Raw genomic sequence first — 25,059 nt, 5'->3', positions numbered from 1 at the left:
GCCTGCTCCGTCGTAGGTGTGATGTCACACAAACTGACCAATCACAGAGCGAGTTGTAAAGTTCTTGACCAATCCCCAGGGCTCATCCACATGCGCGTCGAGTGTGGATGACGTAATTGAAGCATGCCTTTGAACGGAGGATGTTGAGGTGAGGTTTCTATTTCTGCTGATTTTTAACTTTAAACGATAAATGTCCAATTTTTAGAATTAAAATCATGTAATTATAAGAGCCGCCATTATGACATGTCGCTTAGAGATTGTATTGTATCAGAAGCAGCGTTACAGAGCCGGTTTGTGTCGAGATAAACAGTAGCGAAACGTCCCCTTTCATTAGTTTTACAGCAGAATAATTATGTTCTATAATGAAGGTATCCATTAAATTGAATTACATTTACTAACACACTGCATCTTTATTTATATGTCAGCTTTATCCGACAATCAGGAAGCAGTCATTTTTGACAGCATCTAGTTTGTGTGCTAATCTTTTCTTATATGGGGCAATTAGATGTTTTTTACCGCTTAATTCATATGTGAATTTGTGTGAATATGCGGACATTAAGGCTGCGCGATAAATTGGTTTTACCGATTAAATTAAATGGGTTATTTTTTATTTTTAAATCAGATGTTTTTTTTCACCAATGCACTCCTGGGGTTTCCATAGTTCATAATGGAAGGCGGCCACCTTGTTTGACAGCTGATTTATTTGGACTTGCTAAAATTATAAACTTGAAATTCGATATTAAAGCATCAAAATGACCAGAATACAGTTGTAATATTAGGAGAATAAAGTAGTAATTTCATGACAACTGTTACTCAAAAATACCAAAGAAGTTAAAATGAAGAATGTTGAGCATCTTGTGAAGTTATGGTTTGGTATCAGTTACACAGATAAGGAAATATTTTATCTTTTAACTCATCAGCGTCAGAAAATGATTGAAGAAACGTCCGAGTTTATTTTGGAGAAAACAGCAGAGTCTGAGCAGACGTCAGAAGCATCTTGTTTGCTTTTTGTGTAGTTGTATTTTTTTAAAGTTTAATAAATTGATCAGATTTTTTTTCTCCATTTTTTTCTCAACAGATTCCTCTCCAGAACTTTTGAATCCGTTCAAACTCAAACAAAACTCGGTTCTGCTGCTGTTCTCCAGAGTTTCCTCTTCTCAGACTCGGTCAGTTCTGGGTTCGTCGGGCGGACTGTGATGGAGCCCAAACTGTACCGACCCCCTCCTGAGGTCCGGGGCATGACCTCTCTGGACAAAGACGCCTTCGCACATACCGTCACAGTTCCAGCTCTGCAGGTACCAACTGGGGTTCTAAACAAAGTTGTAAAGAGCCTGAAGAAGTCCGCTCTCCAGTGCCCAGGTGTGCATCGGGTGGTTCCAGGCAGCGAGGAGGGCAGCAGTTTCCGGTTGGTCCTTCTGGACCCACACAGGGTGTCGTCGGCGAGTTCGTTCAGTGAGGCTGAAGCGGAGGCGCTCAGGTCGTTCGGCGTCTCTGATGAGCTGCAACAATACGACCTGAAGCTGACCTACGACAACCTGAAGACGGAGGAGGTGCTGGAGGCGGTGCTGCCTCAGGGGCAGGATGTGACCTCATCGTTCAGCCGAGTGGGACACATCGCCCACATGAACCTGAGAGACCACCAGCTGCCGTACAAGAACCTCATCGGTAGGACTGGACTATATGCCTGGAAGCATCATCACAAAAAGAGAAACCTGCATTTCATTTAATGTTTTGGTGATTTGCCAAAACGGTAAAAAGTTAGAAGAGCGAAATCAAGTTTTACAAAGAGACATATGATTAAGTTTTATATAACTGAATAGGCAGAAAGAATTAGATTTATTGCGTATTCAGGTTGTACCTAAGTAACAAATTACTTTTGAAAATAAGTAAAATAACTTTCTTATGGAAGTAACCAGTAATAGTAACTAACTGAGCATGTCACAATAACAAACTTAGCTGGACGATAAATTGTCCCAGTAGTTATTGCGATAAATGATAATATTGTTGTTTTGAGACAATTTTTAAGTAATATATTACTTCTTCCCTTTACAGGCAAGAACAAATTCTCAAAGATCAATAAACTTTAAATTCTAATAAACATTAACGCTGGTACTGAAAATCATTTTAAATATCCAAAAGAAATAAACAATAAGAATTAATTTTAGCTGCTTCAGTTGTTACAAATAATCAAATGTTAACTAAAGAAATGCTATATTTATGCATTGTAGGCAGTAACATTTTTATTTTCTTATTTAAAAAACGAACCGAGTTATTTATTTGGATCTTTTGTGTATTTCTATCATAGTACAAAAAAAACCAAATGAAGAATCTCTAGAAGGTGACAATTTTTTTTTCATCCAATAAATTGTCAAAATAATCAATAGCGTCACACAGAAACCCAGTATAATTACCAACTCTTCAAAATAAGAAAGACAAGAGAACATATTAATTAACTGAGGCAGAGAAATAATTAGGGCTTAAAATAACTAGAACACATTGGTCAAATCAATATCAAATCAAACACATTGTTTAATTTTTCTAACTGAATTAACATGATTTCTAAATATCGCTGCGAAATTAAAATGCTGTGATAAAAATTTAAAACACTTTTTTTTATTTGATCGATAAAGTTCAGATTTTCTGCTCTTTCTTCTGCAGGTCAAGTCATTATGGACAAAAACCCAGGAATCACCTGTGTGGTCAACAAGACGAACGTGATCGACTCAACGTACCGCAACTTCAAGATGGAGGTTCTGGCTGGAGAGGAAAACATGGTCGCCAAAGTATGCGCTGTTATTTTATATGGATCATCCCCACAGAGATCAATCAGCCTGACAGGTTTATTTGTGCTCAGTTCATTTATTTATCACCAATAATACCCCTTTACAGGACAAACTGATTTAATTCTAACAGCTCAGCCATATTCAGAGCAACATGTTTACAGAACTAACACAATATGTGATCAATCTAAACTTAAGAAAAGAATTAAATCAGAAATCGGATCTGATATGAAAAAAAATCAAAGATTTAATTTTCATGCCTTATTGTCCAGACCTACTTTATTCCCTTATGTTTTATAAAAAGTCATTTTTTACACGTTTGTTGAGATTTTCTATCTCATGTTTTGAAAGTATGAGACAAAAATCTGTGAGAAAAATTAAGCTCCTGTTTTCTCCCAGTGCAAACTAGAAACAACCAATCGGAACCAGGAGGCGGGTCTTAGTGCTGTTGATCACAATCTTGTGTGACGCTACTCATCCCACCTCCTCCCCCTTTGGTTCTCCGCTACGTTGTAGCGAGATAGCAAATGCTAACTAGTGCTAAGGCTAGTTAGCATGACTACCAATGACGACGGATTAACGGCTTTCCTGTAACAGTAAGTTGTTTAGCATATTTAGCAGCGAGTACTTGAGGTTGTTTGACAGCGCTAAGACCCGCCCCCTGGCTCTGATTGGTTGGTTTCGGTGGTGCGTTTCTTCAGACTGTACTATTAGCTCAGGTAGAAGATGGAGATTGATTCTTTCAGATTATATATCTCATATTAAACTATCATAACATGTTGACAGTTTCAACAAATATGTAAAAAACATATTTTATAAAAAGCTACATACTGCAACTTTGATAAACAAAATAATTTGCTGAAAAACAATGTCCATGATGTAAACAATAAGAAAATATCTGCATTCTGTCTTTACCACTTCAACTACCTACAATAACTCTGAATAATCTGAATTAATATTTAATTTCTCTATTTTTGAAGTTATGTCTCTCACTCTTACACCTCATCTTGTCCTTGCAGGTGAAGGAAAACGGCGTAACTTACGAGTTTGACTTTTCTCGCGTCTACTGGAACCCCCGGCTGAGCACAGAGCACCAAAGAGTGGTGCAGCTGGTTAAACGTGGCGACGCCGTGTTCGACGTCTTCGCCGGGGTCGGACCCTTCGCCATCCCGGCCGCCCGCCTCGGCGCCAAAGTTCTGGCCAACGACCTCAACCCGGAGTCGTACAGATGGCTGCAACACAACTGCAAACTCAACAAGGTGGAGAGCAAAGTCCAAACCTTCAATCTGGACGGCAGAGACTTCATCCGCGGGCCTCTGAGGCGGGAGCTGCCCGCTCTGCTGAAGGGGGAATCTGCGGTCCATGTGGTCATGAACCTGCCTGCGCTGGCGCTGGAGTTTCTGGACGCTTTCCAGGGCCTCCTGCAGCCAGAGCCGACCTGCGATCGGAACCTTCCCACAGTGCATTGCTACGGTTTCTCCAAGCATGACGACCCGGAGACGGACGTGGTGCAGCGAGCGTCCCGCAGCCTCGGCTTCCCTCTGGAGAACGAGTGCTCTGTGCATTTTGTACGCAACGTGGCACCAAACAAGGACATGATGTGTGTGAGGTTCACTGTCCCTAAAGACGTTCTTTACTCCAGCAGCAAAACCAAAACAGGTGAGAAACAAACCTGAACACAAAACATACCGACTGCGGTTGTTAACTGTATTCACCTCTTTGGATGTTTTACTCTTTTGACTGCTTTTACAAATCAGTCATGATAAATCTACTTTTTTTTTCCTTTTACAAAAAAGTACAACACAAACCTTTTAAAAGTGACCTATTATGCTTCCTTGAACAAGTTTATGAGCTATATGATTCCTGTAGCCAGGAATCATTTTCCTGGCTACAGGAAAAGTTTTATTTTCCTGCAGCCATTTAAAATGAATGACATGTTCTGCTGTCTTTCCCATTTTGTAGATAGCTGGATCATATTTAAACCGTTAAAAAATGTGTGCAGCTTTTATTTATTTTCGGCTGCGCGTTACATTTTGCATCATTTTAGTTAAAAAATGTTTTTTCTTCTACTCTTCTGTGTTTTGGTTGACTGAGGAAGCTGCTGTTTGGAGCTTCTAGTTAATAAATTTATAAAAAAACTTCTCTTTTACAGCAGATTAAAATGTTGATTTTTGTTTTATCCGTGTTCACAGAACCGTCTGAGGAACCGGCCCCAAAGAAACCAAAGTGTGAAGATGCTACACATTTAACATGATTTCACATCAGATGTTTTTTTTTAGGACTTTAAGTTAAAATTTTCAAACAATATCTTAATTTTATGATTTTTGAACCAACCAGATTATTTTCTTCTTCTTACATTTGAGTTTTAAATAAACCCACAAAATGGAAAAAATGTTTTTATTTTATTTAAAAATAATATCAATAGACAACAAAAAAATCTACACAAATCTTCATGAAAAGCGTCGACTCTACGTTGACGTCAGAGTGACGGTAAAGTCGTATTTGTCCATTCAGTCTCTGACGGGAAACATTCCGCTGAAAGCGTCCTGGATGGCGCGGTAACACGCCAGAGCCGAGGTGTATCCTCCTGCCGTGTCCTGCGGCATGGCGGCCCGGACGTGGTTCAGGTACCTGACAAGACGGGAGAGGCGTTACTCAGTACCAGCAGCAGCAACAGTTTAAAACTTTCCCTACTGACAAAATTGTATTTAACACTTTTGGAGCCCTAAATGTCACTAAAACCAGAAACAGTTGAGGAGTTTGCGGCTAAAAGTTTCACCAAAATTCCATCAGAGTATCTGTAGTTACCACAAACTCACCTGATCTGAAAACTTACCCACAGTAACTTCTCAAAGTATCTCAAAATCAACCCTGAACCCTAAAGTACAAGTTCTGTTGGCCAAGCCCAGAAACTTGCGCAGCAGTTATAACGACGACATGGAAAGGTCGTGACACTGGTTTGGTAGTATTTCTGATATTTTAAACAAAAAACTAATCAATAATAATCGATAGACTGATATGAAACGCTTATGTTGTAATATGTTTTTCATATGTTGGTATAATTTAAAAATAAAACCCGATTTCTTTCATACCAAATCAAAATTACTAATTTTAATCACATTCTTTTCTAAAAATATATATTTTCAAAAGGTGTCTTTCATTGTAATAATCTGTGATAATTGTTCTGTAACTAGATAAACTATAGCAACATTAGCGCAATAAGACACAATTTTACCAGAAGAACTAGATAACTAGATAGAACTAGGTAAAGATATTTTGTGATCAGCTCAGTCATTTCAAAGTCCTGCTACTGATTATATGATCAATGCAAATACGTATTCAAATATAAATCAGAAATTAGAGGCATGGATGCAGAATGGACAGACTAAAACAGAAAGGAGAAATAAATTTAAAAGGAATGAGGGGAAAAAACTATTGCTGCTGCGTTCAGATTTGAAACTGTTTAACGTAAATCATGAAGATGAAGGGTTTGACTCAAATCCAAGGAGGGATAAATATCCGGCACACAGATAGATTAATCAATAAATTATGAGATTGATTACTTAGAAATCTGTAGCCTATCATCTGCTACGTCTTTCGTTTTCTCAGTGCTGACAGACGCAACCGTCTTTCTTCAAACAGCCGAGAAACAGATGAGCTGCTGATAATCTCCACATCGTGTTCCTGGGTTACAGCTGCCTCAGCTACGTCTAATCCTCTGTCTGCACAATCTTTTTACAACAAAGCTGGAAAAGTAACATCCTAAAGCAACTCGAACAACATGTCGGCTTTCTCCCTAATGCCGCCCCCGTCTGATCCCCCCGTCTGGCGTTTCTCTGGCAGACAGCTCTGGAGCCCTCACACGAGGCGGGCTTTGCGGCCCCCGGTTCCTGTGAGCTGAGGAAACTTCAAAGTGATGCCAGGACGAGAAGCGCAGACGGCACTCTGATTCCTGGACCCATTCAAGCTGCTTTACAGAGTAACCCAACGCCTGGAGGATAGCAGAGAGCGACGGAGTGGAGGTGTATATGAGGCAGGAGAGGTATTATGCAAGTTAATTGGCTGTTAGGCCCCCCACGCCACCAGGGGGCCCCCAAGAGCATATATGGACCCCTTGCAGCAAGATCCCGCCCCATCTCCCTGCTGGAGGGCTTAAAGCTGCTCCACAATTAGCTTTAGCTGTTAGGTTATCAATATAACATGCTAAATTTTAAATGCATGACTGATGTATAAAAGACAACTTACCTTATGACAACTATATAACAAGGTTTGTAAAAAGTTTTAATTAAGAAAAAAATAGCCAGGCAGAGGGAAGTAGTTCTGTTATTCTGTTAGTCAGAAAAACTCAGCCCTTTCTGCTCGACTTACCATCAATACAGTACAGAGTTGATCTGTTGGATTGACACATTAATAACTGGATCGCAAAAGCTGCTTAATTAGGAGATTTTTCACAGAATACGAACCAGGTGAAGCTAAAACTACCACATGAAGAGCTCTGAGTAGTTATTTTATTTATCTTATATAAAATATTTGTACAGTTTTGGCTTAATTACTGCTTTGAGTAATGGCGCAAAAAGGGATTATGAACTACATGCCATGCATAGGGGTGCTGCGCCACTGGGGGCGCCAAAGTAATGGTGGAAAATCATTTGTAGCATATGATTGAAACTAGTTGTTTATATTGCGTCTATAGAAACCTCAAAATGTTCTTAGCTGGAATGTGCAGATATAAAAAAGGCAATTTGCTGGTGCAGCTAGTGATTAATCAATTACTAATTTAGCTGAAAATTATTTCAATAATCAGATTAATCGTTTCAGAATAGAAAACTAGGCTGATGTGACATAAATCCAAAAATGAAAGCGCATCCAGAAAGAGAAAGTCACAGAATACCAATCAGATCAGCGCTCTCATCACCCACTAGAGAAACAACACAGCAGCCCCAGTGATTAATAATAACTTCATTAGGCCCACACTGCTGTAGCCTGTCCTTCAGAGCACTTGAGGGAGGTCTTCTCATATGGCTTCCTGCATCAGATGAGTGCTATCTATTGATTATATTGTACCGGGCCTTTTTAATGGTGAAAAAAGTGGGCTATTTACGGCCCGCCTAAGTCTGCTCTTCCTGCTAATCTAATCCCCAAGCTACTCATGTGGTCATTCCTTCCAAGAAAGCTGAGAGCTCTGTGTAACTTTATACCTGCAAGCCCCCGAGGAGAGGCAGAGCCAGAGGAGAGCGTGAAGGAGAGGAAGAGTGCTGCAGATGAAGAGTACGAGGTGAAATCATCTTTATAAGCCGAGCCTGTCCGACCCGCTCTCACCCAGAACGGCAGAGTGTAGCTTCGGTTCCGCTCCGCTAACTCGGCGCCGCCTTCCTGTAAACGGAGTCCTACAGCTGCGTTTCCAGCGCTACATTTTCGATATTCCGCTATTGTTGAATAAACATAATTTCCACGTGAATAAGTTTTAATAACATGATGAGTTATTTAAAAATGAAAAGCCGCGCCGCCATTATCCCGCCACTTCCTGTCGTCTTCGTTTTTCAGTAGTAACTTCCGGTTGTTGATCACGTGACTAGTGTGATGCGGAAAAATACGCAAATTTTGATACAGTTGAAAATCCACCTCATTCTACTGAAAAAATTACATGTTTCTATTTACATTTCTAATTACCATATAACTGCGCAAATCAGAGTTACGAAAATAAATTTGATTAATGGAAGCTCGTCAATTTCGAAAAAACCCAGTTTTTTTGCTGGGTTGAGGGGGGGAGATGGGTGTCCAGCCATATCAAAGTTAGCGTATTAATATCTTTTTTGGAAACACTTTTTTTCGTATGACGAGAATTATGAGATCAACAAACAAATCTTTCTACAGGTGGAAAAGTCAAAGAAGACGACAGGAAGTAGTTGGAGGATGATGGCACATCGTGTTTTTTATGACCAATTCATGTGTGATTCTATTTGGGTTTCTTATTTAATGGAAACAACGCAATTGAGAAAATGTGTTTTTACAAAATTAGTGGAATATGACAGTTTTGAATAATGCAAGTTTTTTTGAAATTGGTTCGCTTCCATTCAACAAATTTATTTTTGTAATTCCAATTTGTACAATTTTAAAGTGAATGGCAAAGCAGCTGTTTGCTAAAAAATAAGTGCATTGCTGCTGTATACAAACACACAACTACACAAGTTTTGACACGGATAAAAAGCCACCTTATCCAAAATTTTAGCTTTTAAAAACTGCTGGGTTCCCATCGCTTTGTTTTCATTCTAAATATGAAAACTTGATGTGAAAAAAAAATCACAATTTCACAATTGCAGTGTTTCCAATAAATAAGAAACAACACATGAATAAGTTTCCTCAAGTGATCAGTCATTAAAGATCAATCATCCTCCTTCCACTTCCTGTTGTTTTCTTTGTCGTTTCTGCCAGTAGTAACATCCGCTTGTTGATCACATGACTCGTGATGCAAAAAAAGTGTTTCCATTGCAGTTTTGTGAAATACGCAAATTCCGATATGGCTGAAAAATCCTAGTGCAAAAAGTTTTATTGAAAAACATGAATTTTTTTGTTGGCTATGTTTGCATTGAGCTAATTTATTTTCATAGCTCCAATTTGAATTGTGGTGAATTGAAACAATAAATCAAACTGTTGTCAGAAATGGTGATAAAACCCATTCAGAAAACAGAAAATAAGACGCAACACATTCATTCAGATGATATAACCCTGTGAAACAGACTCTCTAAACCTTTCCCTACCAGTCCGCCCTCCACTTCTCCCCCTGGTTCTCACTTTCCTCACAAAGACTGGACTGCCTTTTGTTCACGAGGCACTGAAATCCAAGATGTTTGGGCCGGTAACATCTTTCACTCTCCAGGCCCCACTGGAGCATTAGCTGCAACCTGATACACGTCTTTTCAAAGCTTTGTATTATTGGGTAAATATGGGTCACTTTGCAGCGGCCCATCATGTCGCTTCGGGGGAGCTGGAAAAGACGAGCACAGGTGACGAAGACAACTGAAGGACTCCGAGTGTGTCTCTGTGTGTGTGTGTGTGTGTGTGTGTGTGCGTGTGCGTGTGTGTGCGCGTGTGTGTGTGCGTCAGACTGCAACTGGGACAAAGGAGCATGAGAGATAGGTGGCTTTAAAAAAAAAAAAAAACATTTCTTCCTGCTTCTGGAAATCAGCAACACCTTGAATTAATTAAATTTAATTCTTTAAATTCCACCATTTACAATGGAAAACATAAGTTTAGATAGTGTTTGAAAAAAATCTCACTTTCCAACATTAAATCAAAATCAGTCAAATTTTTCCTTTTTACACTGTAAAAACAAAATGCAGATTTCACTAATAAGTACTTTTTTAATAGTACTAAGGAATTGTTGACTTAAAATAAACCCATTTATCTTGTTGAAAAGTTACTTCTGAGTTTGTGTTGTTTTATTTCAAGTGTACCAAGATATTTTCACAAGAAAAAAAGAATAAAAATACTTTGTAACATTTTGTGTTTTTACAGTTTTACAGTTTTTACAGTTAGTTGGGTTTTAGATGGGGTTTTTTCTGGTTTCTGTCTTCAAATTTAGAAATTAAAATGCACTAAAATTAATATGGTAAGGTAATTTTATTTATACAGCACATTTTCAGCGACATTTTGGAAAGGCCCAGCTCTTTTTTTAAGTTAACATCTCAAACACGCCTCTTCCTTGTATGACATCATAGTTTTTGTGTGAAACATGTAAATCAACCATAGAATAAAACCAAAATACGTTTTTTAACACTGTTTATTGTGGTTTAAGATTGTTAAAAGTAGATGTTTTATGGTAATTACAATATTATAATGTAATTTTATTGAGTCATACTTCATAATAATATTGCACAAGTAAAAGTGAAAAGTACAGCACAAGTACATTGTTTCCATAATGTTACTCAGGTAAATATGAAACATTACCAGAGTTGGGTAGTGACTAGATACATTTACTTGAGTAACTTAAAAAAAAACAAACAAAAAAAAACATTTAGGAGTATTTTTACTACGCTGGAGCTTTTACTTTTACTTGAGTAATTTTATTATGAAGTATTTCTACTCTTACTTGAGTAAAATGTCTGGATTTTCTAGCCACTGATTGAAAAACAAACATGTTTTAACAAGAAAGTCTCCTGCACCTGCAGTTTCTGTTAAAATATTGTAAATTTTTTAGTGAAAGAAACTGATTTGGAAACATTTATTTTGCCTGATTGTTGTTTTTTGTCACTTATATGAATTATTGTCATTTTAGTCTTTAAAATACAAAAAAATCCACTTAATTTAATATTTTGGTCCATCTGGTTGTGTAATATTTAGTTATTAAATGATGAAATAATTTGATTAGTTACTCAGTACGTGAGTCGACTTTTTACCAAATATCTTGGATGGCTACTTTTTACTTTTTCCTGAGTAAAAATAGGATGAAGTAGTGCTACTCTCACTTGGGTACCATGTTTGGTCCTCTACCCACCTCTGTTAATAACGACAGCAGATTTTCTTGACTGGACTCTGAAAGTCTCCCCCACTGCCTGGGAAATGCAGCGCTGCAACGTCTCTAATTCAGAGTGAAAGGATAAGTGGCAAAATGTTCAGCATGACTTCCAGATGAGAACGTGTGGCTACTCCTAGCGTTTGTGCTCAGTAACGCTGCAGCGGGATGGAAATGTTTGAGTTTTCTGATGACGAAGAGCGGGGAAGCTCCAGAAACGGAGATGCAGACCCCATGTGTTGGCTGGATCTAGATTAAAAATGGAAGTCAGACTGAGATGGAAGGAAAATGAGCGTGTAATGGCGCAGCAAGCAGACGCTTAATCGACATGCGAACCACAGAAAAGGCGTCCGAGCGATCGGGATTAAACAAAACTCACTGAAGAATCAGCGCTTGTGGTTTCGTCTGTTTCTACGCTTAAGGTTTTTACAATGAAGCAAGCGTGAAGAAGCTGCTAGCGTTTTGTTATGGAAAGAATAATACAAACCCAGTTCTTTACAGAATCAAAAGACTAATAATAGTTACACAAAAATGCTAAATGCAGTCCAGTATCCAGAGCACTTTGTGTTATGTTAAAACCACAAACATGGTTTTTCTTGTTTGGTTTCATGAGTTAAGACACAAAATAGTTTAAAATAAAGAGACAAGAAACTCTGGAGGAGCCACAGAGATCCACAACTCAGGTGGGAGAATCTGTTAAAGCTGCAGTGTGCAACTTTTATAGAAAAATATATTAGTTTACATATTTGTTGAACTGAAACTATGTTGTGACAGTTTGATATGAGCCAGATAATCTGAAAAGGTTCCTGTCTGCTCCCAGTGCTAACTAGAAAAACAATTTGTATTCATAATTTGAAACAGGTGAAGCTAAAACTCCTGAGGAGCTTTGGGTAGAACATATTACAACCAAAAATGTTTTTACGTTAAATGCTAAATGTGTATATACACTGCTCAAAAAAATAAAGGGAACACTTAAACAACACAATATAACTCCAAGTAAATCAAACTTCTGTGAAGTCAAACTGTCCACTTAGGAAGCAACACTGATTGACAACGGGGATCAGTGTTGCTTCCTAAGTGGACAGTTTGATTTACTTGGAGTTACATTGTGTTGTTTAAGTGTTCCCTTTATTTTTTTGAGCAGTATATTTTGTACAGTTTTGGTTTAATTATTGCTCTGATTACGTAGTTCTTTCAGCAAGTTGCATTTTTCGAATCTGTACACTCCAGTTAATGATTAATCGACTGCTAGATCAGTTGGGGATCGTTTCAATAAACGACTGAATCGATCGACAGATGATTTCGGCCACTGAAAACAAAAAATAAAAAGAACTTTTTCCCCTCAAAATAAAAAATTTTTTCTCAAAATGTGAACTTTTTTCTGAGTGTTCATACTTATTCTGATTTCTTTCCTCAAAATTCTGACTTGTGTCTCAAAATTAAAATTGTTTTCTCACATTTCTAACTTTTTTCTCCTAAATTCAGACTATAATTTTTAAAAGAAAAGACAGAATTCTCAGATTAAAGTCAGATTTTTTTTCTTTTCCTCTTCCAATAGTATTAATCACAATGAATCCCTTCTTCAGCCGTAACACAGTATGTAAACTCCTTGTTTTAACTGTACGTATATTAAAGCAGCTGAATGCAGAGCGAGGGTGAGTGACAGGCACAGAGCAGCGCATCTGTATGATAAATGCTGAATCTGTTTAAAAGCCAGTCATAACCCTGCAGGATGACTCTACAAATGCCCGGAAATCTTCCTTTAGCGCAGTACGTTCCAGCACCGACCGAGGATTCCTGGCCTGGGAATGATAGGAGCTGCAGGGAGGAGGGAGCCACACACCTGCCAGATGATTTGTCATTATAGAGGGGTCAGCACTCAGCTGTCACCCCCTAATCACCCATCCTACCCCTTTAGTCACCCCCTCCTGCACCCACTAAACTCCTCTCCAGTCCTCCACAAACACCCCCTGCATTCCTGAGGCGGCTCCGGTTTCACTCCATCTGCCCCTCCTTCCTAAGCCAGAGAAAATGTAGCCCTGTGAGAGAGAGACGGCAAGCCGAGTTCACTGTTTGGATGAGCAATGCGGGCTTCGGCTCCCTGTGTGCAAATCTGCTCCTCTGGGTTGTTTATCCAAAGGCAGAGCTGTTCGTATCGATACCCGGAGTCAGCCGGAGAAGCAGAATCTTACCAGGAGAGAAAATGTAGCTGCGAACCACACATACTCCCCCCCCATCCACCGTTTCTGTGGACAAGCCAAACACATAACTCTCACAGGTATACTATATCCTTCAACAGCAGTCTTTCAGCGCGGCGGGTCACGGGTCACGCTCTTTTCCGCTGAACGCTGCTTCCTCTGGGACATGAAGTGTGTGAGACGGATCCTCGTCCCGCTGTCCGGCAGATTATCTCAAGTTGTTCTCTGCGAGTGTGCTTGAGAGCGTACTTACATCACATCTCCTCCTCCATTATCGTGTTTCTCCTCATCACCGCTAACAATCCGGCAGAGAGCCGGGGAGGCAGGCCAGCATGGCTGACCGAGGAGAGAACACGGCCGCCGTGTTAACAGGAGAGTGAGGCGAGACTCGACATTAACACTCCTGGAAATGCTCTCATCGGGAGCGACAGGGAATCTATGGAGGAGGCAGCTTGTTGGTACTGTGGGTACATAAGAGGTGCATGAACGCAGATAAGAGATCCAGTTCAGTTCCTGGCGGCTGCACTTCCCTTGAGTCGCCTGCTGGGGGCAGTAGAGGCTGGCTGTAATGCAACAAGCCTCTGACCTCCTGAAAGGCAGAGCTGCCACTCAGTAACAGGAGGGAAGAGAAAATGACATCAGCGTCTTCGTCAACACACAATAGGAGGATATACGTCAACCAGGGCTGAAAGGATTAATCAGATCAATCGATTAGTCAACTGATTATTGACTATTACTTTGATAACCTATTTAAGGTGACCAAGAAGACACCTACAATAAAATGTATTGTTATAATTAATTAATTGGTAGCTGGAGTATAAAAAATGGCAGTTTGCTGAAATAACACACCCACACTGTAAAAACACAAAATATTACCAAGTATTTTGCCTAGTTTCTATTTCAGATATCTTAAATAAAACACAACTAACTTAGAAGTAACTTTTCAGCTTGTTTTAAGTCAATTAATCTTTAATATTGAAAAAGTCCTGGTTCCACTGGCATCATTTCACCTGTAACAATAAATGTTTCCATGTTGCAAGTTAAATAATCCGCCAATGGAACTAGAACCTTTTCATCAATATTGAGGAATAATTGACTCAAAACAATTATATCTTGCTGAAAAGTTTGTCAGTTCACTTGAAATAAGACAAAACTAAAATATTTGAACTATCCACAAGATAGTTGCAATAAAATGTTTATTTTCTTATTTAAAAAATAAAACAATACTAAAAATATTTCTAAAATTTACTTTAATTATTAGTAATGCAAAAGCTTAAGTGGTTAAATAAAAAGAAATCAGTAGAATGTGCAAAAAATTGTATCCGATTAATTGATCAAATAATCGATAACTAAGATAATCATTAGTTGCAATAAAAAGTTTATTTTCTTATTTATAATACAAAAAAATATTGTTCTAATGGTATTTCTAATATTACCACAGAAGAAGCTTAAGAGGTTAAATAAAAGTCTATAAAATATCCCTGATTTTTACCCGATTAATTGATTGAATAGTCGATATCTAAGGTAATGGTTGGTCGCAGCTGCCAGCCAGCGGCTGCGGCGCCACACCCATGCAGACACCTGCATGGCGGCTCGACAGGCTGGTAACGTTCAGGGAACAAAGCGACGCTCCCACAGGAGAATTCACCCCCGCAGGTATCAGTTACTGCAGCATCTCTGGGAAAACCCAGGGAGCTTTTCAATCAGGGAGGGAAACAGGAAAGGAGTAAAGGACATAAAGTACTGAAAGTTAAAGCAAAGTTAAGGGCCGCTATTCATGCATTAAACAATTTAAGCACTCCCCACGGCTAGGCCGCTCATGACAGCCGTTTGTTTTGTTTCTGCAGCTCTTAAGAGGCAAAATGAGCCAGATAATCCCCCTGAACATAACCGGGCCAGCGGCCCACAGGAGAGGAGATGCATGGAGTTCCAGTCTGTTTACGTTTGTGGCTATGACGCGCACCGAGTATAAGGTGTGCTTTGCCTCTGTGTGTATGCATAGTTCTGCACACCCACAAGCTTACAATCAAAGCCTGGATAGTATTCCAGTGCAAACATCTCGACATATCTGAGAGCTAAAATAGTCTGGAGGCAGCGGCTCACGCATGCAGGATGGCGATGCAAATAAATCAGGAGGCAGGGCGGAGAGTTTTCCTCGGTCTTCCCTCACACCTGCTGTCCCCGTCACCGGGTTTGTTCTGGGAGTATCGATTAATCGCTTGATAAATGAGAACAAGATCAATCGTTTCCATCTGCAGGATTTATCGTCTTTTTTCTTTCCTCTCTTTCTACCAAGAACTGGATGATAATAGTATCCAGTCTGGTGACAGTTTTGTTAAGAAAGACGTCAAAATCAATTCTTAATGTTGTTTTGTTTATTTATTTTGGATATTTAAAATGTCTTCCAGTTCATATGTTAAATGTTCATTAAAATGTAAAGTTTATTCATCTTTGAGAGTCTGTTCTTTGCATTACTATTATATTACTTTAAAATGGTCTAAATAACTTCAGCAAAATTTGTTCTTGTGACGAGTTGAAAACAGTTCATAGTTACCAATTACTTCCATAGGAAAATAATCAAATGACTTATTTTTTCCTTACTGAATTACTTAGTTACTTTAAGAAAAAGATACACAACCTGAAAATGCAAGAAAGCAATTTACCTTTGGGTCTAATTCTAGCCTTTCTGCATTTTCCACCATATGAAATTGTCTCTTAAAACTGGATTTGTTTCGCTCTTTTAACACATTGCATCACCAAAAATGTACTGATGCAGATTTCTTTTTTGAAGAATGTTGTTAAATATTTGTAGCTATTCTCTGCATATTTTAAGAAAATCAACTTTATTCAGTTAAACTTCTGACTATTCAACATTTAAATAAAACATTGACCAACATCTTGATGTGTAACGATGACACTTTACTGTCTTTTTACTTTGTATTTTTGTGTTTTTATGGTGTAAAGCACTTTGAACTGCCTTGCTGCTGAATTTTGAATTACAAATAAACTTCACTGATTAATTTAAAATACAATTATTTTTGTGTTTACTCTCCATCATTTAGCAGAAACTTAAAGTTTCTGCTAAATGTACTCTGAATTATTAACATTTACATCTTTTAACACGTTTTGTAGCGTAGTAACGCAGTAATCTAATCATTTATTAATCCCTTACTTTACTCGTTACTTGAAAAACAGTAATCGGATTACAGCGACTACTGGTCAGTCCTGGTTTCGAGAATCCAGTAAGTCTTCAGTAAGTCTCGCTCTGCTCGCCGCTCGCTCTGTAGGTCAAAAATGACTCGCCCACAAGTAAAAAGCTTCCAGTCGACTACAGAGAGAGCTTATTTTGACTCATGCTTCAAGAGAAAATCAATATTTGCACAGATCTATGGGAGGGAAAACAATAGAGATGTGGCCTCCACCAGGCTGGTCTGTTAATGGTCTGTTTACTGAGACAGACGGGATAATGGGTTGGGTGTTGGCTGGTGGAGAGTCAGACGACGGCCGTGCGCTTCTGATGCAGTTTCTGCTGAAGAAACTGACAGAAACTGGGTGCAAGGCGGTGGCTTGCGCCGCGGACGCAGGCGGCTCATCCTGTTGACACAGACGGGTTTGCAAGTCAAATAGCCGCCCTCATGCCTCCACACTTTTATAACGCCTGCACTCTCTTTTGGCTATGCAAATGATAAATCTGTGCGCCTCAGGACTGCAGGCAACCCTTCAGACGGAAGCAGTGGAAACACTTAAATGGTCGATGATGCTCACCGACTGCAGACTGAACCCAGCAAACCCAGACTGGACATGGGTTGCTTACTGGTACCAATGGAAACTAAGGCTTTAAAATCTCTCAAAAACTTCAACTCAAAAAGCCTGTTGCCCCCTCCCCCACCTGTTGGTGCACAATGCCAATCAGAAAAGTAAAATAGTGCTCCGACACTTTTGTCTTAAACATCTACAGCTCTGGAATAAATTAAGTGAACCCACTGAAAACATCCTGGTTATTCCACCAAATATTGATCTCTGAGCTCTTCCTGAGTTAAAATATTAATATTGTTGTTTCTAAATGAATCTGAACTTGCTTTATTTGCACTATTTCAGGTCTGAAACCACTGAATCTTTTGTGTTATTTTAACCATTTCTCATTTTCTGGAAATAAATGTAAAAATTTTGCTTTTGATTTTGGAGACATGTTGTCAGTAGTTCAGAAAATAAAAGAACAATGTTCATTTTACTCAAACATAAACCTATAAAAAGTAAAATCATAGAAACTGATCATTTTAATTGGTCTCTTAATTTTTTTCTATAGCTGTATATCTATATAGTACCATATAACATCTACTTTTAACAGTGGTAAACCACAATAAATAATGTCAAAAAGAGATAATATTTTGCACAGTGTACAAGTTTATACATAAACAAGTCTGAACTGGAAGTGATCCGCGCCATTTTACCAGACAAGCGCAGCACAACGTAAAGCGAGACTAAAAAAGAAAATATGTTGGCAATCTTGGCCAACGTGCGAGAAAACGACACATGAACAAAATGGCTGCTGTCTGGATCGACCCGAATGAGACTGAGAAAGACGATAGACGATGTGAACAAGCTGCTTCTGATCTCAAACTACGATACAGTTCACTACTTAGTGAACACGAAGAGTGCGTACATCATGGAGGAGCTTAGGACGCAAACAATCAATGTTTAAACAGATTTGTAAAGGACGTACGAACTCTTCACATGAATAACAAGGTTCTGGTGACCAGCAGAGTACATGCAGTAATACACATGTAGGCTACATGTTCATCTTAGCTTGCAGATAAAATCTACATTAGCTGCACTCTGAAGTTTAGCTAATGCAAAAAAAAAAAAAAAAAWAAAATAAAAAATAAAAAAAAATAAAAAAAAATATATATATATATATATTTGGTCTAGTTTCTAGTGCAAATATCTTACTTTTCTCTTATTTCAAGTGTACTAACTTATAAGTAACTTTTCAGTAAGAGATAGGAGCTTGTTTTATGTCAATAATTACTTAATATTGATGAAAAATACACTAGTTACATTTTTCCCAAAAGTGAAATAATCTGCCAGCAAAAAAAGTACTTTTTCACCAACATCAGGAAATGATTGACTTAAAACAAGCTCCTATATCTTGCTGAAAAGTTGGTTTTGTCTTATTTCAAGTGACACTATTTGCACTAGAATCTAGACCAAAAATACTTGGTAAGATTTTGTGTTTTTGCAGTGTAGAAGAAAAGGAAGTAGATGGAAAGACCGTGATTGACCTGTTTTCCATTTTCCACATACGTTTTGTACCCAAAATAAAATATATAAACCTTCCGACATCTCATTAATGAGATAACATACACATAAAAGCCATACAAAAACCTGATATTATAGCGGAAACAGTTTCCAAGATGGCGCATGAAATGGCTGCTACAAGTCAGTTCATCTGCCATCTTGGAAACAAAGTGAGAAAACGCAAATTTAATACGAGGGAATACAAAAGAAAAAAATATCCACCACGTCCCCTAGGGGGCTCCATATGAACCTGCAGACATTATTTGGTGTTTTTTTTAAGTGCAGATGAAAGACCTCTGCTCCTAAAAAGGTTCAGGTGAGGTCTTGCTAAGGGCCTCATTCAGCAGCTCTTAACTGCAGCATCAAAGCCGTGTTTATACGGTAAGGAGCGTGAAACGGTACGAAACGAGAGCCGTCTCTCCGAGGTGCCATCAGTCTGCCTCTGTCAGCCCCAGCACTCTGACTTCCTGCTCCCTCTTGGTCGGTGACCCCTGACCCGGCCCTGGCCCCTTCACACCCGTCACAGCTTTCAGATGGATGCGAGCCTCGCAGGGATCGGAGAATGTGGAAAACCCATTCCAGGCAATTCCTAGAGATTCCTGCTGCTGGCTGTACTCTGACTAATAATCCGAGGGAAAAAGACGAATGATATGACTACACCTGAATCGATCGATTAATCGATTATTGAAACAATTGTCAATTTAGTTATCAACTAAAGATCAACACACTCGGAGTACTAATTAAGCCAAAACTGTAAAAAAAAAAAAAAAAATATAGACATTTTGTATTTCAAATTAAAAAAAAAAATCCTTGTTTAGTTTTAGATGGTTCCAACTCCGTATAAAATTCTATTAAAATAGAATAAGCTTTAGTGGTTAAATGAAAAATCTGTAGAATGTGCCCGTTTTTTTATTCGATTAATCGTCAGAATTATCGATAAGTAAAACAATTGTTAGCTGCAGCTATTTAGAAATCAACTAATTATTAACTAGAGCATTTTTCACATGTTTTTTTTTTAGCTGAATCCTAAAAAATGGTCAACAATTCAAAGGATTGATAAATTACTGTTTTGTAAAGAATATTTTTAAATGTATTTCCAATATTAATATAGAATAAACTTAAGTGGTTAATTGAAAAATCTGAAGATAATTGGTAGAATAATTTATATAATTGTTAGTCGCAGCCCTATTCATAACATGGGCTGAAATGATTAATTGGGATTGTGATTAATCAATTATTGAAGTAATCTTAAATAAGACCACATATTTAAGATTAAATAAACAAAAATAAATAAACTAAAAGTAATCTTAGTTTAAACTACTTTAAGTTTAAGATTAACTTAAAATTAAAGTAGGTTAAGTTAATCTTAAACTTAAACTTTAGGAATTGATTATTAATTGGAGTATATGGACTCAAAAAAAGGTCATTTGCTGAAAGAACAACATGCTTAGAGCAGTAATTAAGTCAAAATTGTACAATAAATCTACACATTTTGCATTTAAGAGAAAAGAAGAGAACTACGTAAATATACACAGTTTCAGATTAAACTTATGTTGTTAAATGAAAAATCTGAAGAGTGTGCATCAGTATAATCAATAGAATAATTGATAACTAACATAATCGTTAGTTGCAGCCTGACTTCCCTGCACAGTATGATGTAAGGCAGGAAGAAATGACATGAATGCTATTTAATCCTCTGAAACGCTGCAACTATTCAGCGGTTCTGTGAAGTCCCAGAGCCGGATCCAGAATCCCCGAGGCCAAGTGGTTCCAAAGAAGAGCAGTTCAGACTGGGAGGAAAGCCCACCAGGCAGGAAGAGGTTAGCAAAGCGCGCTGCCAGGAACTCATGGCAGTGATGGCATCGCTGCCTACCCTGGATAAACTCCCTCCCACCAAAGCACTTAACGCAATCTGAACCAGCGCACAAACAAAGACATGCATGCCGAGTTCAAATAAACACGCCGGCTCTGAGAGATGCACTGGAAGCTGAAGAAGAGTTAGGAGGAGAGCATCACTCAGAGACCCATTAACCCCCGGCTGCCAACCAGAACAGCGAACAGGCGTCGTTTTAAGTACATGTTAAACATAGCTGGTGTGTTCACGAGTGATTTATGAACAGGAATATCCATTCAAATAAAGACTGGGAGGGAGTTTTAAAGGTGACCTATTATCTACTGTTTGGATAGGATGGGCTAAACATTTTAATTAAATCGTTTTAAGATAATTATTCTGGTCAGTTCTGCATATTTTGAGCTCCTTCCAGAATGACGGCAGGATCCCAAAATGTAGGACTGCTTTTAATAAAAATGCCTTCTCTTTCGTCGTGACGAGTCATTGGAAATATTTTGAGTCATTTTGGAAATATTTGCACATTTGGCAAAAAATATGGCTGTTTTGTTCTCATTTTTGATGAAGGCAGAGAAACAGTTTTATGAATCGTCTGTTGGTTTGCAGTTTGGTTTGAATAATCACTTATCAGAAACTGGTTTATCACCAATTCATAACCTGTTAAGTTATACTTGATTACATCAATTTGTTCTTGGACTGTGGGTGAAAATTAACATTTCTCGCTACAACCTGAAACCATTCATCTCCCCTTCAGCTAATGACGATTAATGAAATGTTGTACATTGTCTCTGTAAACAAGTAAACAGTATAATTGGGCGTCTTGTCACTTTAAATCCAAATAAGCTGCTGCTGGCCCTGCAACAACTCAACGTCTACAATCGCACGGGAAAATGGCTGCAAACAGATGCGCAATTATACAACTGCACATCTTTGAAAAGCAGAAGTAGAGCCTCCTGCACAACCAGCAAGAATGCAGCAAGTGGTTTCTTGATGGTAAGTCAACAACAAACTGAAACGTGTCTTTTCCAGCAGTTCATACAGTGACAAAATTGTCAGCTAATTCAGTAATTGATTAATTATTAATTTGAGTTTACAGTCTCAAAAAAAGCCAATTTCCTGAAAGAAGAACACAATCAGAGCAATAATTAAGTCAAAACTGTATAAAAAGTACACACATTTTGCAGTTAAGATGATAAAAAACTTTATATGAAAATATATACACTGTTTTAGCTTCATCTGGTTAAAATATTGTTTTTAAAAAAATTTAATTATTATTGGTTAACAGATCAGCCATAAACTGTATTAACATTAATTAAAGCAAGTCATTGTACAGCGACAAAACCAGCTGACCAAATACGCTGGAGCTCTGCTTGGGTTGCTAGGTAACGGGCCGGGCTTTGCTGAGGTTGCTAGGTAACGTTGCCTGCTGATTTGTGACGTTACATTCCAAAGGTTTTAGAAACGGCTCATTTTCCAAACACCCAAAACTTGAACTTATTGCCAAAAAATGGCCCAGTTGTTTTTTTAAGCGCTTCAGCTGTTTTTACGAGCAGCAGAAACACAAACGGAAGTAAAAAAAATGTAAATTCTGCATAACAGACCCCCTTTATTTGAAGAAACTGATCGCTTATGATCGTTGTTTATGAATGTAGGTCACGGCAAACTATTTGTGGCCATTTAACCCCTCAGACAGAGAAAGTGCTCTGAGGATTGCTTCCTGGAGCGTAGAGGCGCATCCCCAGGAGAAAATATCTCCAGACTAAACACCCATTCATTCAGCTGCTCCCCTTCGCCCCGCCGACATGAGACGGACCCCTGACAAGAACAAAAAAGAAAAAAGAGAAAAACCTCACTTTTTCCACCAATTATAGATGCAGAGTGGGGGAGGAGGAGACGGCAAGACTTCAAAATATTATACACACTGGCATTTGGCGAAGCACATTGAGCAACTTCTGTCAGAGCGAGAGAGAGATGGGCTAATTTCAGGGCAACTCACGCCAACACAAACAACTGTTCTGGCTAGCTTTCATTGTCAGCAGTTGAGGTTTGAGTCAAATTTTTCAACGCTCTGCAGCCAGTTTCTCTTTCCCCTACTTTTTTCCCCCCGCTATATGATTTGTCTTTTTCCAAAGATCCCAGTCAGTCTTTCATCGCCTACGCAGCCAGAGCCTCTGAAAGTATTCTGGTAGAAACTCAGATCCAGATGCTGATCCACACTGCATAAACAAAAATAGATCTTTTTTATTCCTTCACAGGAATCGTCCACGTTACCAGATTTAATGTCCTACTTTCAAGAAGAAGAAGAACAACAACACAATATGTCAAATTATCTTCAATATCCAGGCGGCCGAAAGACAAACTGGTTCCAATTTTTCACAGCTAAGTGTTTCAAATATTAGAAAAATTTATTTCAAAAGTCCACTCCTCTTTGCCAAATGGTATAATTAACCCACAGAAAACTGTCTGGGAATAGATTAGCTCATTTTAGTCTGAACTTTAACTAGGCCACTCCAAAAGCTTCATGTCCTGCTGCTCAACACAAAAGCTATCTGTCTTGTAAAGTTAATTTTACTATACTTCCCAGTGTGTGTTCAATGATAGTATCAATAAACATCAATACATTTGAAAAAATTGTTAAATGCAATTACTGTGAATCACACTTCTTAATGTGACTAAAGAAACAAATTACAAATGGTTGTTTCTCATGAGTAAGTATGTTGCAATGAGAAATAAATGAATAAATCAATTAAACAGATGATAAATTAGAACAAGCTTTTCATTTTTGTTTTTCTCGTCTCTTTTTTCCAAAAACCGGATGACAAAAGGTTTGGGTCTGGTGCTTTGCTCTCAACTAGCTTCTGTTGCAAAGGGAAATTTTGATTACGGAAATTTCAGTATCCATTTTATTTGTTGTTTCGGTGTTTTGTTTATTTATTTTGGAAATTTAAAGCATCTTTTGGTTGCGATATTGTTTGTTAAAAATTAAAGTTTATTAGCATTTCAATGGGCGAACTTGCGTTACTTGTGAAAATGGTCTCAAAACAACAATATTATTATTGCAATAAGTTCTGGGGCAATTTATCGTGCAGCAAACTTTGTTAATAGAGAGCAGTGTTTGTGTTTGTGGGACTATAATTGCTGTGTCATGCGAATTTTAATACTAAAAAAGTAGTAATAAATAGTTCTTATTGTCACGTTTATCGTTATCACAAAATATCGTGATAAAACTTCAGGTCCACATCGCCGACCCTTTCTCTGCAGGTCAGGAAGGTATCAAGGAAGTCGGTGAAATGTAATTACAGTTAATTCATGATTTAACAAGAGGAGGTGGTTTGGCTTTCCTTGTATGAAAACTGATTTTGTATTTATTCAAGATACTTTTGTCCAATGAATCATGCAAGTGTGATAATAAAAGTAAAATTCTGAATACGTTTAGCAAAGTATTTCATTGCAGAAACCGTTTTACTTGAACATTTAGGAGTTGGGATGAGCTCAGTGACGAAAAACAAAGACGATTTGAGTCGTTTGAACAGCATGGCCATCCATGTTTTTTCTGCTCAGAATTGCTGAGTGTTTTTGATGTATGCAGGTTATGAGCCTCTTGTGGTGGCGGGTCAGGGTGAGGCGCCAGTGGTTTCACAGCTACCGCTGCAGTCCTGTAGGTGCAATGTGCTGCGATCCACACAACAGCCATGTGAACGTAAACATCATATGTTTCTGTTTGGGTCTTCGAAGAACTATTTACTTCTGCTTTGATTTTGTTTATTAAAGGCTTTTTACTGTTCGACATGAAAGCACAGAGCCATGGAGGGACATTTGGAGCGCAGGCTGCAGCTCTGCAGTCTGCTCATAATTCTCACGGCTCACGCATACTTCTGGGTACCTGCCAGTCAACGAGAAGGGCAGCAATGGAAAGCCATTATGGAAACCTCAAACAGTTGGGGTCAAACCCTCTGTAACAAGTCATACACACCTTCACACATCAGGACAGCCTGTCCAAGGGCTGTTGATGCTCACTGCAAAAACACAAAATATTACCAAGTATTTTTGGTCTAGTTTCTACTGCAGTTATCTCGGTACATTTGAAATAAGACAAAACTAATTTAATTGTAACTTTCAGCAAGATATACTTCTTGTTCAAGTCAATAATTCTTTAATTGTTCTAGTTCCACTGGCAGATTGTTTCACTATAACATGGGGAAAATTTATTTTTATAAGTGAAATAATCTGTCAGTGGAACTAGAACTACTTTATTAAAATCAATATTAATTAATTATTTACTCTCTTGATCTCATTATGTTGCCGAAATGTTACTTGTAAGTTAGTTTTGTCTTATTTCAAGTGTACTACGATATTTCCCCAAAATACTTGATAAGATTTTGTGTTTTTGTAGTGAGATGCTGTTGACTCAAGAGTTTGTGC

General features: G+C 38.3%; 2 protein-coding genes across 3 annotated transcripts in view; one reads left to right on the top strand and one right to left on the bottom strand.

Annotated features, from left to right (window-relative positions):
* The first annotated feature begins 60 nt into the window (after nucleotides 1-60).
* trmt5 (tRNA methyltransferase 5) lies at nucleotides 61-5,113 on the top strand. The gene is made up of 5 exons (XM_008400031.2): nucleotides 61-148; nucleotides 1,079-1,665; nucleotides 2,659-2,783; nucleotides 3,800-4,439; nucleotides 4,973-5,113. Exons 1-5 carry the CDS (start codon nucleotides 141-143, stop codon nucleotides 5,032-5,034), a joined length of 1,422 nt encoding a protein of 473 aa, XP_008398253.1. The 5' UTR covers nucleotides 61-140; the 3' UTR covers nucleotides 5,035-5,113.
* A 50-nt stretch (nucleotides 5,114-5,163) lies between these two features.
* The window catches only part of mnat1 (MNAT1 component of CDK activating kinase), a 57,611-nt gene continuing 37,715 nt past the window's right edge, over nucleotides 5,164-25,059 (bottom strand). For both annotated transcript variants that reach the window (XM_008400033.2, XM_008400032.2), the window contains exon 8: nucleotides 5,164-5,411. In XM_008400033.2, coding sequence (XP_008398255.1) covers nucleotides 5,291-5,411 — 121 coding nt within the window. In that variant the 3' untranslated portion in view covers nucleotides 5,164-5,290. The remainder of the gene's footprint in view (nucleotides 5,412-25,059) is intronic.

This window comes from Poecilia reticulata, linkage group LG22 (assembly GCF_000633615.1).
Source record: "Poecilia reticulata strain Guanapo linkage group LG22, Guppy_female_1.0+MT, whole genome shotgun sequence".
NCBI classification, from domain to species: Eukaryota; Metazoa; Chordata; class Actinopteri; order Cyprinodontiformes; family Poeciliidae; genus Poecilia; species Poecilia reticulata.
The sequence above is the reverse complement of the archived record's forward strand: the minus strand, read 5'-3'. Positions and strand labels throughout refer to the sequence as shown.